General features: G+C 25.1%; 2 protein-coding genes across 3 annotated transcripts in view; one reads left to right on the top strand and one right to left on the bottom strand.

The window, feature by feature from the left end:
• Nucleotides 1-13,310, bottom strand: part of LOC100210041 (nuclear receptor-binding protein) — a 66,763-nt gene that overhangs the window by 33,945 nt on the left and 19,508 nt on the right. The window contains exon 6 of the mRNA XM_065816754.1: nucleotides 2,350-2,390. Within this exon, the coding sequence (XP_065672826.1) occupies nucleotides 2,350-2,390 (41 nt within the window). The remainder of the gene's footprint in view (nucleotides 1-2,349; nucleotides 2,391-13,310) is intronic.
• Nucleotides 4,388-6,287, top strand: LOC136090315 (uncharacterized). 2 transcript variants are annotated; one of them, XM_065816752.1, is made up of 4 exons: nucleotides 4,388-4,457; nucleotides 4,606-4,762; nucleotides 4,841-6,007; nucleotides 6,191-6,287. In XM_065816752.1, exons 3-4 carry the CDS (start codon nucleotides 5,350-5,352, stop codon nucleotides 6,274-6,276), a joined length of 744 nt encoding a protein of 247 aa, XP_065672824.1. In that variant the 5' UTR covers nucleotides 4,388-4,457; nucleotides 4,606-4,762; nucleotides 4,841-5,349; the 3' UTR covers nucleotides 6,277-6,287. The 2 variants fall into 2 exon arrangements, with proteins under 2 accessions (XP_065672824.1, XP_065672825.1); XM_065816753.1 differs by lacking the exon at nucleotides 6,191-6,287 and having other exon boundaries at nucleotides 4,394-4,457; nucleotides 4,841-5,399.

Genomic DNA, 13,310 nt, shown 5'->3' with positions numbered 1-13,310 from the left:
GTTAAAAAAACAAGCATTGCAAGATTATTGTTATTTAAAATATGGGTTATTTTTGTATATTTTAATTAAATTACTACTTTACACATATCAACTTTTTACTACACTCTTCTTTTTATCAAATTGAAAAGTTCATGTAATAGACACCTTTTCTCAAACTTTCAGATTTTTTACCATATTGGCACTAATAAATTTAAGATTATAATACAGAAATATTTATAATTGCAATATAATCAAATTAAATTTATCGCTTTTTAGAAAATTTTATCGTTTATTTATTAGTTTGTCTTACTTGAAAATGTTGAAACATGATTTTAATTTAGTAAATTTAAATGCGATTTGAAATTTACTGTATTAATAATTAGCCAGCAGTTAGAAGTTAGAAAGAAACCAGAATTCTACATAGTTAAGGTAAAAATAATTTTGTTTACTAGTACCATTAAAGAATCCATTTTATGATCTTTTGTTTTTGTGTTATTATGTAAAATTTTAAGAGTTTTTTAAAAACATTTAATGAAGAAAAATCAAATAACAAAAAAAAATTAAGAGAAAAAAAGTTTGAAGAAAAATAATTTTATTTACTGACAAAAAAATAAAAATAAAAATAAAAACTTTAACCAAGTATATAAAAGGCATCCATTGCTTTTATTGTGAAGTAAAAAAAAAGACTGGTTAAAAAAGTTTTTTTTAGTCAATTACTTTTAGTCAATTACAAAAACTAGTCAATTTTGACCAGCAACAATTTATTTTGGAAGGTCAAAACAGCTATTTTGGTTGTTTTGAGCAGTCTTTAACCTTTGACCATTGTTTTGTGCACTGGTATTGGCATTTACAAAAAATATTTGCAATCCTCATAATAACTTATTTAAAAAATCATAATGATGTTGTTATTTTCAACTTTTAGCCTCTCTCTCTTTAATGAGGGTTTTTAATAAAGGGGCCAATTAATTGAACCTTCTATGCTATTATAAAGGTCTTAGGTATTTTAGTTATATTTTTACAAATTCTTTAACTTTTATTGATTTCATAACTGATGTTATGTTGTTAACAAAAAGCAAGTAGAGCTAAATAAATTATTTATAGATAAATTTGTATATTGTTATAATTTTAGATAATACATCAAGTGAAAATGTTATTATTGACTCTATATATATATATATATATATATATATATATATATATATATATGTATGTATGTATGTATGTATGTATGTATGTATGTATGTATGTATGTATGTATGTATGTATGTATGTATGTATGTATGTATGTATGTATGTAAATGTAAATGCGGTAGTGGTGTAGTGGTATAGCATTCGCTTTATAAACGAGAGTTCCGAGTTCGATCCCCACTATGTCCCTGGTAGTACCGCGCTCAACTTGTTTCTCCTCGCAGCGGCCTTGTTTGTCAAGGTTCGTGTTTCGGAGTTATAGAGTTGAGAGAGGGTTATAACCACTATTAAGTAGCCTCCTCATCTGTAGTGGCCTTATTGGCCTTGAGGAGGTGAATAACATAAAAAAAAAAATGTATGTATGTATATAATGTATATATACATACATACATACATTTTGTATATCTTAAAAAAATTAACATGTGCACCTTTTAGTGATCAACCAAAATAGAAAATACATAAAAGCTGGAATAAAACAAAATTTCAGGTATACTAGTTCAATACTGAAACTGACTTAATATTTAAACTATTTAAACCAAATTTGTTTTCTTAAGACAAATAGTTGTCAGTGCAAGATTTGAAATACTATACGCACTGCAACAGTCTGATTATTTGTAAGTTTTGATATTTTTTAAAAAACAGATGGATATTTACTAACTAAAAAGTTAAGTAATTTGTAAACGATAGACTTTTTCAAATTTAATTTAGAAATCTGAAAATATTTTGTGAAAATTGTCAAAAATAACTATTTTTCTAAGTTAAACAAAAATTTAAAATCATACAAAACTTTAAGTTTTCAGTATGATTTTCAATGTCGTTACCAACAACAACAACAACAACAACAACAACAACAACTACTACTACTACTACTACTATTACTACTACTACTACTACTACTACTACTACTACTACTACTACTACTACTACTACTACTACTACTACTACTACTACTACTACTACTATCAAGTTCATCATTAATATAAAGAGGTTACAGATTGCTTACTGTATTTTTAAAACAACAAGTGAAATTCAAACACAGCATACAGGTTATGCATATCAAACACAGCATACAGGTTATGCATATCATAGATTGTGTAAAATAAAGTATTAATTCACCAGAATTGTTAGATTGTTAAACAACACATTCATAATAATTAGCACTTCTAAGTTTTAAAAATATACCTTAAAGCAGATAGAATTTGCTGACACCATCGCTTCCAAGCCTTAAAAAATTTTTTGCAGATTTATGTACATTCTAAAGTTTATATACATACTACGAATTATTTTAAATTTTTTCTTCTAATATTATTTTAGGTTATTTCTAGCCACAGTAATATTATATACAGTTTACATATATATATATATATATATATATATATATATATATATATATATATATATATATATATATATATATATATATATATATATATATATATATATATATATATATATATATATATATATATATATATATATTTATATATATTATATATATATCTATATATATTTTATATATATATAAACTGTATATAATATTACTGTGGCTAGAAATAACCTAAAATAATATTAGAAGAAAAAATTTAAAATAATTCATATATATATATATATATATATATATATATATATATATATATATATATATATATATATATATATATATATATATATATATATATATATATATATATATATATATATATAGATATATATATATATATATATATATATATATATATATATATATATAGATATATATATATATATATACATATATATATTGATATATATATATATATATACATATATATATTGATATATATATATATATATATATATATATATATATATATATATATATATATATATATATATAGATATATATATATATATAAATTTTTAAATACACTATCGTTCTAGAAATAAAATATAGTGTTTCAGCAAAACGGCGTCAACAAAACAACATTTTTCTTTCCATCAACTAACCCTGATAGTTGATTTGAAAAATCAAGGAAAATTCTGCTGACAGATCCAAAAAGAAACAGGAATTCCTTTTACGACTTTGTCCTCAATTGTTAAGAAGCATAATCTAATTGGAACCGTTGCTAGTGTGGCTGGCAAAGGACGAAAATGCAAGACCACCAGCGCAATTGATCGCAATATAATCTTTAAAACAATATAATGTGAAAAAAAATAGATTTATTTCGGCAGCTAAAGAAATACAAAAAAATGCTGATATCAATTTGCAAAGAAATACAAAAAAATGCCGATATCATATTGGAAAAGAATTTTGTAGCCAGATGAGTCAAAATACAACCTCATCTCATCGGATGGAGTTAAGAAAGTGTGGGGAAAAAAAGAATCTTATAAATTAAGTTGTTTGCGAGGTAGTGTAAAGCATGGCTATATCGAAATGTTTTTTTAGATGTTGCTGACTTGCTGTTTCTGTTTTTTTAGTAGTTTTATTATTTAGAAATGTTTATAACATTGTAAAATTAAAGTTAGAATGCTCGTTAATGATGTAAAATTTTCTAATACCTGAACAACCTTGACCCCATGAACACATTGAATGGATTATACGTTTTTCTTGCATCTTTGTTAAGGATAATAAATAATAGTATATTGATAAAATGGAATCTTGTGGATTTGGAAACGTTTTAAATGATGAATGTCACAAAATGTTTCCTTCGGAAACAAGGATTAAAAGATTTTTGTAATATAGAAAAGGATTTTCAAGATACTTATATTTGGAGGTCTGGCTTGCTTGAGACTACATCATACGAAGAGATAAAGACTGTTTGTTAACATCATGAGCAGGTTTTAGAACCGATATTTCTACTATAGAATGATAAGTGTTGCGATGTTTTAAAAAGACACAAAAAGAAGGTAAAATATATATATATATAAATTAGTAAAAAACACTTATCTAACTGTTATCTTCTACTTTAAGTTTCACCATTGCTGGATCATCAGGAAGAGTTCCTGATGATCCAGCAATGGTGAAACTTAAAGTAGAAGATAACAGTTAGATAAGTGCTTTTTACTAATTTATTATTGCTCTGTTCTTTAAGAAGATTGAGCACTCTATTTGTAAAATACACTAACATAATTTACATATATATATATATATATATATATATATATATATATATATATATATATATATATATATATATATATATATATATATATATATATATATATATATATATATAGGTGATGCAGAGTCAACCTGTGACTGTCCACTATGTGTTATGACAAGAGATAAATCCAAAGAGGTAAACCTTAAGGTAATGTATAACTTTTAATGTAAACATAGTAACAAACGTTTGAAAATCAACTTTCATAAAATATAAGTTGTAATTTACTTATTCAATTCGAAAATTGATTGAGTTACCATTAATAATAACTTATAAAGTATAAAAAATTATTTCTTAGGATGTTTTAAGTGTTTATTTAAATGAACCTGAGATATCAAATGAAGTTATTAAAAAAATTTGCTTTAACTGTTATCAAAGAATTGGAGTTGGAATTCGACATTCCTGTAGTAAGAAAGATACTGTGGAGAACATAAGAATGTTGATGATCTCAAAAGGTATTAGAATAAATAAATTATAGTCTGTATAACAGTTCTTATTAAATCTTATGACAAGTTTTAAATGTTAAATTTTAGGTTTAAAAACAGTAGAACAAGTCCTCTCCAAATCTCTAAAAGAAATCCAACAAGTTCAAAACATTCAATTGGGGGAAACTATAAAATTGTTGACAGGTGGGACTCCGTTAAGTTTACAGATAGGAAAGAAGAGGACAATGAAAACAATATCAAGTCAAACTTTCTATAGTATAAAAAGAAAGCACGATCTATCAGATTCTACAATAAATTCAATTGCAACGGATTGCAGAAAAGATTTGGGTAGATTGGGAGTGGAAGCTAACACTTCAAAGAAAATAAAGATATGAACATCTAGTCTTGATGATTATTACGCAGTAGAAAAAGTGGAGTTTACAGCTAAGAAAATAGTTGGTAATAAAAAAATCCTACATACTGTAATTAAAGATTTTGTGTATGTGAAAGATTCCAAATCACTTGTTGAACATATTTGCACTGTTAGGGGACTAGAAGTAGATAAAGTTATTATTCGTGTTGGAATAGATGGTGGTCAAGGATCCTTAAAATTTGTTATGAATGTTTTTAATATAGAAACAGATATTGACTGTCGAGAAAACAAAAATACTGGTGTTAAGAAAGTTCTGGTATTGGCATTTGTCAAAAATGTTACTGAAAATCATGCAAACCTTCAGATAATTATCGAGAAAATAATGCTCAACAGACTTAAGTTCTACTTAGCAGCAGATCTTAAACTGCTAAATATAATTTTAGGCTTATCAGGACATGGAGGAAAATACTCTTGTTTATATTACAATGGTGAAAAGTCAAATCTGGGAGAACTGAGAACTTTCAATAAGTTAAAGTTGCTGTATACAAGCTTTGCTGAAAATGAATCTAAGAAATGTTCTATGCAAATCTACAAAAATATTATTCATCCATGTCTGCTTGATGTAGCTGGAGATACATATGTACTTGATGTAGTTCCTCCACCAGAACTTCATTTGCTGATGAAGATTGTTACAGAGATTTCTAATGTTTTATGTAAAGAACCTGAAATTGCTGTATGGCTAAGTAACCATGGGATAATTTGGCAAGGATATAATAGAGGTGGGTTGGATGGTAGAAATGCTAACAAAATTCGGAAGCTTCTGCCTGATTTGGAACAACATATTTTTGACCATTATCCTTCTTATAATCCAGTTGTTGAGCTGTTAAAATCATTTTCTATAGGTAATTTATACACACATCTCACACACACACACACACACACACACACACACACACACACACACACACACACACACACACACACACACACACACACACACATATTTGTGTATGAACTATTTTTTCAATTTAAAACATAACTTTAAATTATATGGTTAATTTTCAACATTAACCATAACATTTTAGTTGTCGATAAGTGCTTTGGTATGAAACTTCATGAGGGTTACGCAGATGCCATTGCAATGTATGTTAAGAAGTTAAAGGTAAATTAAAATTTGAAAATAATTTTTAAGAAAAGTTTGAAAAAAGAAAATTTAGGAAAGTAATTATTGAATATGATGTAGAAATAAACATGGAAACAATTCTTATTTATAAATATTAAGTCATAGGCATACTAGCTATTTATTTTTTACTTTTGATTTAGGAAACTGAACTTTATGTTAAAATCAACTTTAACCACAATCTCTCAATGGGGTGGAAAGGTCATATTATTGAACACCACCTCATTAATTTCTTAAACAATATTAGAATGCCATTAGGCATATTTGCTGAGCAATGTTCCGAATCTGTTCATCACAACATGCTGAAAACTCTGAGTAGATTCGCAACATCTGAATCCAGATCAAACCATGGAGAACTACTGAGAAGTGCAGTGATTGAATACTCAAGCAATATAGTTTAGATGATTTCATATGAATCAATCATTGGAAAGTCTGTGAAATAGTCTGTGAAAAATTTTTAAAATCCATAAGTTTATTGGATTTCCCTATTATAATATGATTACTTATCTTTTATATAAAATTGTATGTCTTGTAAATGATACTTTTTGTATTATATTCTGTATAATATTTGTTATTTTAATACTTAATAAATTATTTATAAATCATGTTGCTTTATCTATAAGTTTATCCTTAAGCCTAATTTTGTTTGAGTTTGATTCTCAATTTTTCATGGACTTTCTTATTTTAATATATTCTAGTTATATTTTATTATGTCTTAGATTTTTTTAATTGTATTATATTATACATATTTGTTATTTTAATACTCTATAAATCTATTTAAAAATCATTTAGATTTGCAATTTAGGACTTTTTTTATATTTTAACAAGTAAAAACTAAAATATTTTTTGAAGAAATATATAATAATTTTAAAATATTTCCCAAAAATATTTTTAAAAATTTGAGGAGGGGGAAAATTTGCCCAAATACCCTAAAAAGTTGATTTTTTCGTTAGGATGTACGCCAAACAATTCGTTCTCTTCATAGATCAGTCAGTTTACCATTCCTTAATATCATGAAACTAAAATTTTTGAAGTAATCAAATTTTCAAACTTAAAAGTGAAAACAGAATTCTTGATATACCTGATAAGAAAATAGGCCAGAAAATACCTGGCTTTGGTTCAAGATTTTTTTCACCAAGATGAACATTCTAGAATTATGACTGATAAAAAAGGTTGTGTTAGGGTTAAAAGTGGTCCTTCACAACAAAAAAAATTATTGTTGTGCAACCTTCATGAGCTTTATATTGATTTTAAAAGCAAATACCCTAATTTTAAAATAATATTTTCAAAGTTTTGTAGTTTGCGTCCAAAATGGTGTATTAGTGTGGAGCCAAATAGTACACACTGTGTATGTGTTTGTATTTACCATCAAAATTCAACATTGCTTGTAAATGCTGTCCAATGGATTGTTACATACAAAGATTTAATGTCAAAATTATTATGTGATACAAGCAATAATGAATGCATGGTTTATAGATGTGCCAAATGTCCAGGTTATAATAACTTAAAGACATTTTTAGATGAGGAAGTTATTGAGATTGATGAAGAAGAAGAAATTCAATTTAATCAATGCCAAAGTACTGATAGATCACAATTAATTACTCAGACAGTTAATTTATTTGAATATAAAGAAATGATTGTTTCTCACATTAATCAACTAACTTCACATTGATATATTGCTAAATGCCAAACTTGCTATTTGAAAGAGCTAAAAATTAATTTAGGTTACAATGAATGTATTATAAAGGCAGATTTTGCAAAGAACTATCGATTCGTTTTGCAAGATACAAAAATATAAAGTTATCATTGGAATAAACAACAATGTACACTACCTCCTGTTTGTTATATATTTTAAGGAAATTTCTAAAACAAATATTCAGCATAAGTCGATCTGTTTTTTAAGTGATGACAATGATCATGATACATGCTTTGTGTATGAATTTCAAAAAAAAATTGTAGAGTACATTAAAGAATATTTAGTTGGTATCAATAAAATTTATTATTTTTCTGATGGATGTTCTGCTATTATAAAAACTATAAAAACTTTATAAATCTATGCCACCATAAGGAAGATTTCGAGATTTCAGCTGAATGGGTAATTTTTGCAACCAGCCATGGAAAATCCACTTGTGATAACATAGGTGGTACCATCAAAAGAATAACAGTAAGAGCAAGTTTGCAAAGACTATTAGAAAACCAAATATTGACAGCTGATGATATGCTTGAGTTTTGCATCACCAATATAAAGACAATCATATTTTATAAAATTACCAAAAAAACAGGTTACACAAGGCGACAGCAACTAAAGGAGCGATTTGAAACTGGAAAAACTGCATACCTATTTCAAAATTTCAAATTAGTTTTAAAAGAACAAGCGAACATTAATTTGTTGACAGATTTATACTGTCAAAAGCAGTAATGTCTGATGTTGTAATTGTACCAAATCTAAATGATTTTGTTGCATGCAAGTACGATTCCTTGTGGTGGATAGACATGGTTACAGAGATAGATATTACTACAAATGATATTCAAATTAAGTTTATGTACTCTAACGGTCCTTCTCAAAACTTTATTTGGCCACAGAGAGATGATACCTGTTGGGTACCATTGTCGAGTTTATTGCAGTAATCAAAGTCCCAACAAAAAAATCAGGGTGAACATATAACATTGATTTGAATGATTATAACACTATAACTAATAAATTTTAATTTTTTTGAGTTTTTAATTTTTAAATTTTGAATTTTACTTTTGTTTCTTGAACTTCTTTCCAAGTGCTCTATTTGTTTCGGTTTATAAAATTTTTCAAAATCATTTAAATTTTGAAAAAGTGTTTAAAATAGTTTTATTGTTTATGATATTAATACAATATTTAATACATTATTTTAATAATAATATAATAATATAATAAGTGCTGAATTTAAGTAAGAACATTTTTTAACTTAGTTATCTTCTTATTTATTCTTTAAATCTTTTTTTTTCATTTTCTCGTAAGTTTTGCTACAAATTACAATGAATGAATAAATTTATAGAGAAACTTATAAATAATAATTGCCCTTTTGTACTTTCTGTAATATGAATCTTAAAAAACATATTTAGTAAAAAACTCGTTTTATATAACGGCAGTTTTTATAACGGTTTCATAAAACCATTGACTTCTTAGTATTAAGTGACCAGTTTAAAAAGTATTTAGGCAGAAGAGTTAATATTAATAACATTAATATCAACTAATTAACATTAGCAGTTTTTAAACTGGTATTAATAAGCAGAGATATAAAATGAGAAATCATTTTTATTCTTTAACATTAAATTCAATACTCATTAACCTTAAAGGGCTCACCAAATGCAGAGACAAGTTGTGTTCATATCATAGATAAACATTAGAAAATAAGTTAAAAGTTATTTAAACTTTCTAAATCAAATTATTGGATGATAATTTGTTTTAGAAAGTTTAATTAACTTAATTTTTAACACCATTTTTTTTTCCACAAAGGAAATTTCCGGCTCTTTGACTATTTATATTTTTAAAATCTGATCTGATTAATGCTTTTATATTTGACGCCAATAAAAAAAGTTTCTTTCAAAAAACTTAAAACAAGTTTAAAATGTAGGGGTTTCCCCTTTGGCAATTAAACTAAAATATAAGATTCAAGTTTTTAATATCAATTTTATATATATCTGAAAAATATATATTGGATAACTTTAAAAACGGTTTCTTAAATTAGGAACATAAATTATTATAAACATAAGTTAAACATATATATAAGATCATTTTTAAAATGATTTCCTGAATTTATTAAAAAATAAAGATTTTTAAATCTTACAAAATTTAACTATGTTGTCATATTGTACTTAGTGTTGTCTATAAAAAAATTGATTACTGATTGATTACCAGTTGAGAGCCTAAAATTAGGCTCTCAACCAGAAGTATAATGGCTAAACAACAAATGCTTTTGGTAATATCTCATTCAAAAATTTGTTTTAGAAAGTTTAATTAACTTTTAACTTATTTTCTAATGTTTATTTATGATATGAACACAACTTGTCTTGGCACTTGGGGATCCCTTTAAAGATTTTTTAGATAATAATAGAAGTTCTTATTTTATTATTATTTGAAATTCTTATATGTTACTAAGAACATTTCTCTCTTCCGAATGTATTTTTTTTTTTTTTCACTCAATTTTTTAATGTATTTTCTCGTAGCTTTTGCTATCATTTGTGAAGTCATTGCAATAAATGAATCATTTTTAAATAAACTTAATTATGTGTTGGCACATTTTTTATAATTATTGAATTGTAATAGAATCATTTTACATCAAGTCATTGAAATGATGGCGACTAAAATAAGACAAACAACATTTGTTTTTCTTATTTTAGTTGCCATCAAAACCACCTGTTGAAAAGAAAAAACTTTACAATAGAAATTCTATAAACTTATATTTGAAAATACATTTATAGTAAAAACTTAGTTTTAACGAACGTAACCTTTTGTTATAGTAGCATTTCATAAAACAGTTTCTCTTAAGTGTTCAGTTTATATTTTTTAAGTGTTTTTTAAAAAATGTTTTGATATTTTGAAAAAAAATTCAGCTATAAACTTTTTGAATGTTATCAAACTTTCTTTTTTAATTGAAAGAAAATCTATGTGTGCAAAAGGTTTTTAAAACTGTTAGCATTAACAGGTAGTTAAAATGTTTTTTATTTGCAAGATTCCATTTTAAAAATGCGATTTTATTTAAAATTATTATTTTGAAAGGAATACAAATTTTCAAGCATTAAGAAATTTTTGTATTTTTAAAGTTCTGTCATGAAGAACTAATACTAAGACAAAAATGTAAACAAAGAAAAAAATAAAAATTTTGACTGTCAAAAAAAAAAAACAATTGACTGTCAATTCCATGTATTAGCCTGTTGAATTGACCGCTTGCCTTCGATTTCTTATTTTCCATGCTGATGCATACAAACATACATACACACATACATACATACACAGATACATACAAACATACGTACATACATACATGCATACATACATTAGGGTGGTTCTTAAAACAACTTTTTTTTAAATGCCTGCTACCACCCTCTAAATATTATATATAATGAAATAAAACTAACAGGAACGAACCCAGACATATTTTTAGTGCCACTGGGGAGTAGTATGGGCACCCGAAAAAAAGCACCTAAAAATTATTATATCTTTTAATCCTTTTCTTTTCTCTTTTATTAAAAATAGAAAAAAAAATTTCGGTTTTAAATGCAGTAGCATATAAATAATTTTCAGTTTATTTTAGTTGCTTCATTTTTTCTTCAGGGTGATGAGATGAATTAAAAAGCAATTGCTTTTTTCACGCAATTATGTGACGTAACTATACTTTGGTTACTGAATGTTTAAAAAAAAAGTAATGTTGTCACAAAACTTAATTTTAAAAACTTGTTACAAAATTTTGTAACACTTAAAAAGTATAAAAGGTTTGCTTTTTTGAAAGATAGAACGATTTTAAAATAACCATTCATAGTAAAATAAAACTTTGTTGGCAATTAAGAGTTAACTGCTTTTGATAACAAATAAACAAAATTAAAAAATTTCAGCCTTAATAACTATCACACAATTTTTTTTTTAATGAATGAACTTTCAATCTTTAGCTTTCTATTTTAGCTAACATGAGAAAAACAAAAAACGAAATGTAAACTTTTTCAGAAAGTTTTGTTTCTTTTCCATATTCTTTTTGACTAATAATAAAAATAACAACTACAATAACTTAATAAAAGTTTTATTAAGATCTAGTTATTTTTAAACTTTAATGCTTCTAATGTTTAAAAAAATCCATAGTATGTAACTTATTTATTAAATGTAATATAAAAAAAATGTAATATAAAAAAAATATGTTTGTTAAAATATAATTTTTTAATCAAAAAACTATATCATTTTAATAAATTGCATTTACCATAATTTTCTCTTCTTTAATTGTCTTTAATTGAAAAGGCGCCTTTAAATCGCTTAAAAATTATTAACCTTTAGTCAAAGTTAAATGAACAGATTTTTTAGTACTTAAATCAAAATTTTAATACTAAAATAATAGTAAACATGTTTATTAAATGTTTTTTTATTTGAATAGTTATTTAAATACAAGACATAAAACTATTTTGTTAATATTACGAGATTTAATTTATGTAAATGTATAATGCAATGTAAATATTGATTAAAAATTGTTTAAAGGATTTAAGCATTTAATTACTAATTATCTAAAACATTAATAACTGCTAAAATTAAATTTACTAAAATGTAGTTAATAAATGTCTAAAATATTTTTAACAATTTTCAATAATTATTTACAAATAGCATGGTTTAAATTCTTAAGTAAAATAGTTTTCTTATTGCAACTAAAGTAACATGGTTCCGTCTAACAGTAAATTCATGTATTTAAAGAAATGCCTTTAAATGGACTCCTTATTTTCGGATAAAACTAAACAAGATAAAGAAATATGATTAAATAGATGATACAAAAAATGATGATTAACTAGGTTTTAACAAGGGGAGAAGGGGGGCGGTAATCTAAGGAACATCACCCCCCCTCCCCAACATTGCTGGAAAAAAAAAAGGCGGTATCTCCAAATAAACTCTGGGTTTGTCACCGACTAGAATTAAGAAATTTTCAAAAAATAAAAATTTTTTTAGGGGTAACTCAAGGCCCTTAAACATTTCCCCATAATTATCAAAAAAAATAATTTTTTATAACAAATTGACCTAGTTATTTAATGCATATAGAAACCAGTACTTTTAATTATGCAATCACTACTTTTTATAATGCAACCAGTACTTTTTATTATGCAATCTAACAGCAATTAATTTAAATAAAGTTATGAGATAAGTTGACGTTAGTTATGAGACATTAGTTGACAAAGTAAATAAACTAATTATTACTAAACTAGTAATTTAATTAACTAAAAGTAAATAAAAATAAAAATAATTTGATGCATATTATTCAACCTTTCTTTCCTTATTCGTTATATTATATTTCCTTAAATCG

This window comes from Hydra vulgaris, chromosome 13 (assembly GCF_038396675.1).
Source record: "Hydra vulgaris chromosome 13, alternate assembly HydraT2T_AEP".
NCBI lineage: Eukaryota > Metazoa > Cnidaria > Hydrozoa > Anthoathecata > Hydridae > Hydra > Hydra vulgaris.
Note: the sequence above shows the minus strand (reverse complement) of the source record. Positions and strands in the feature narration are given on the sequence as shown.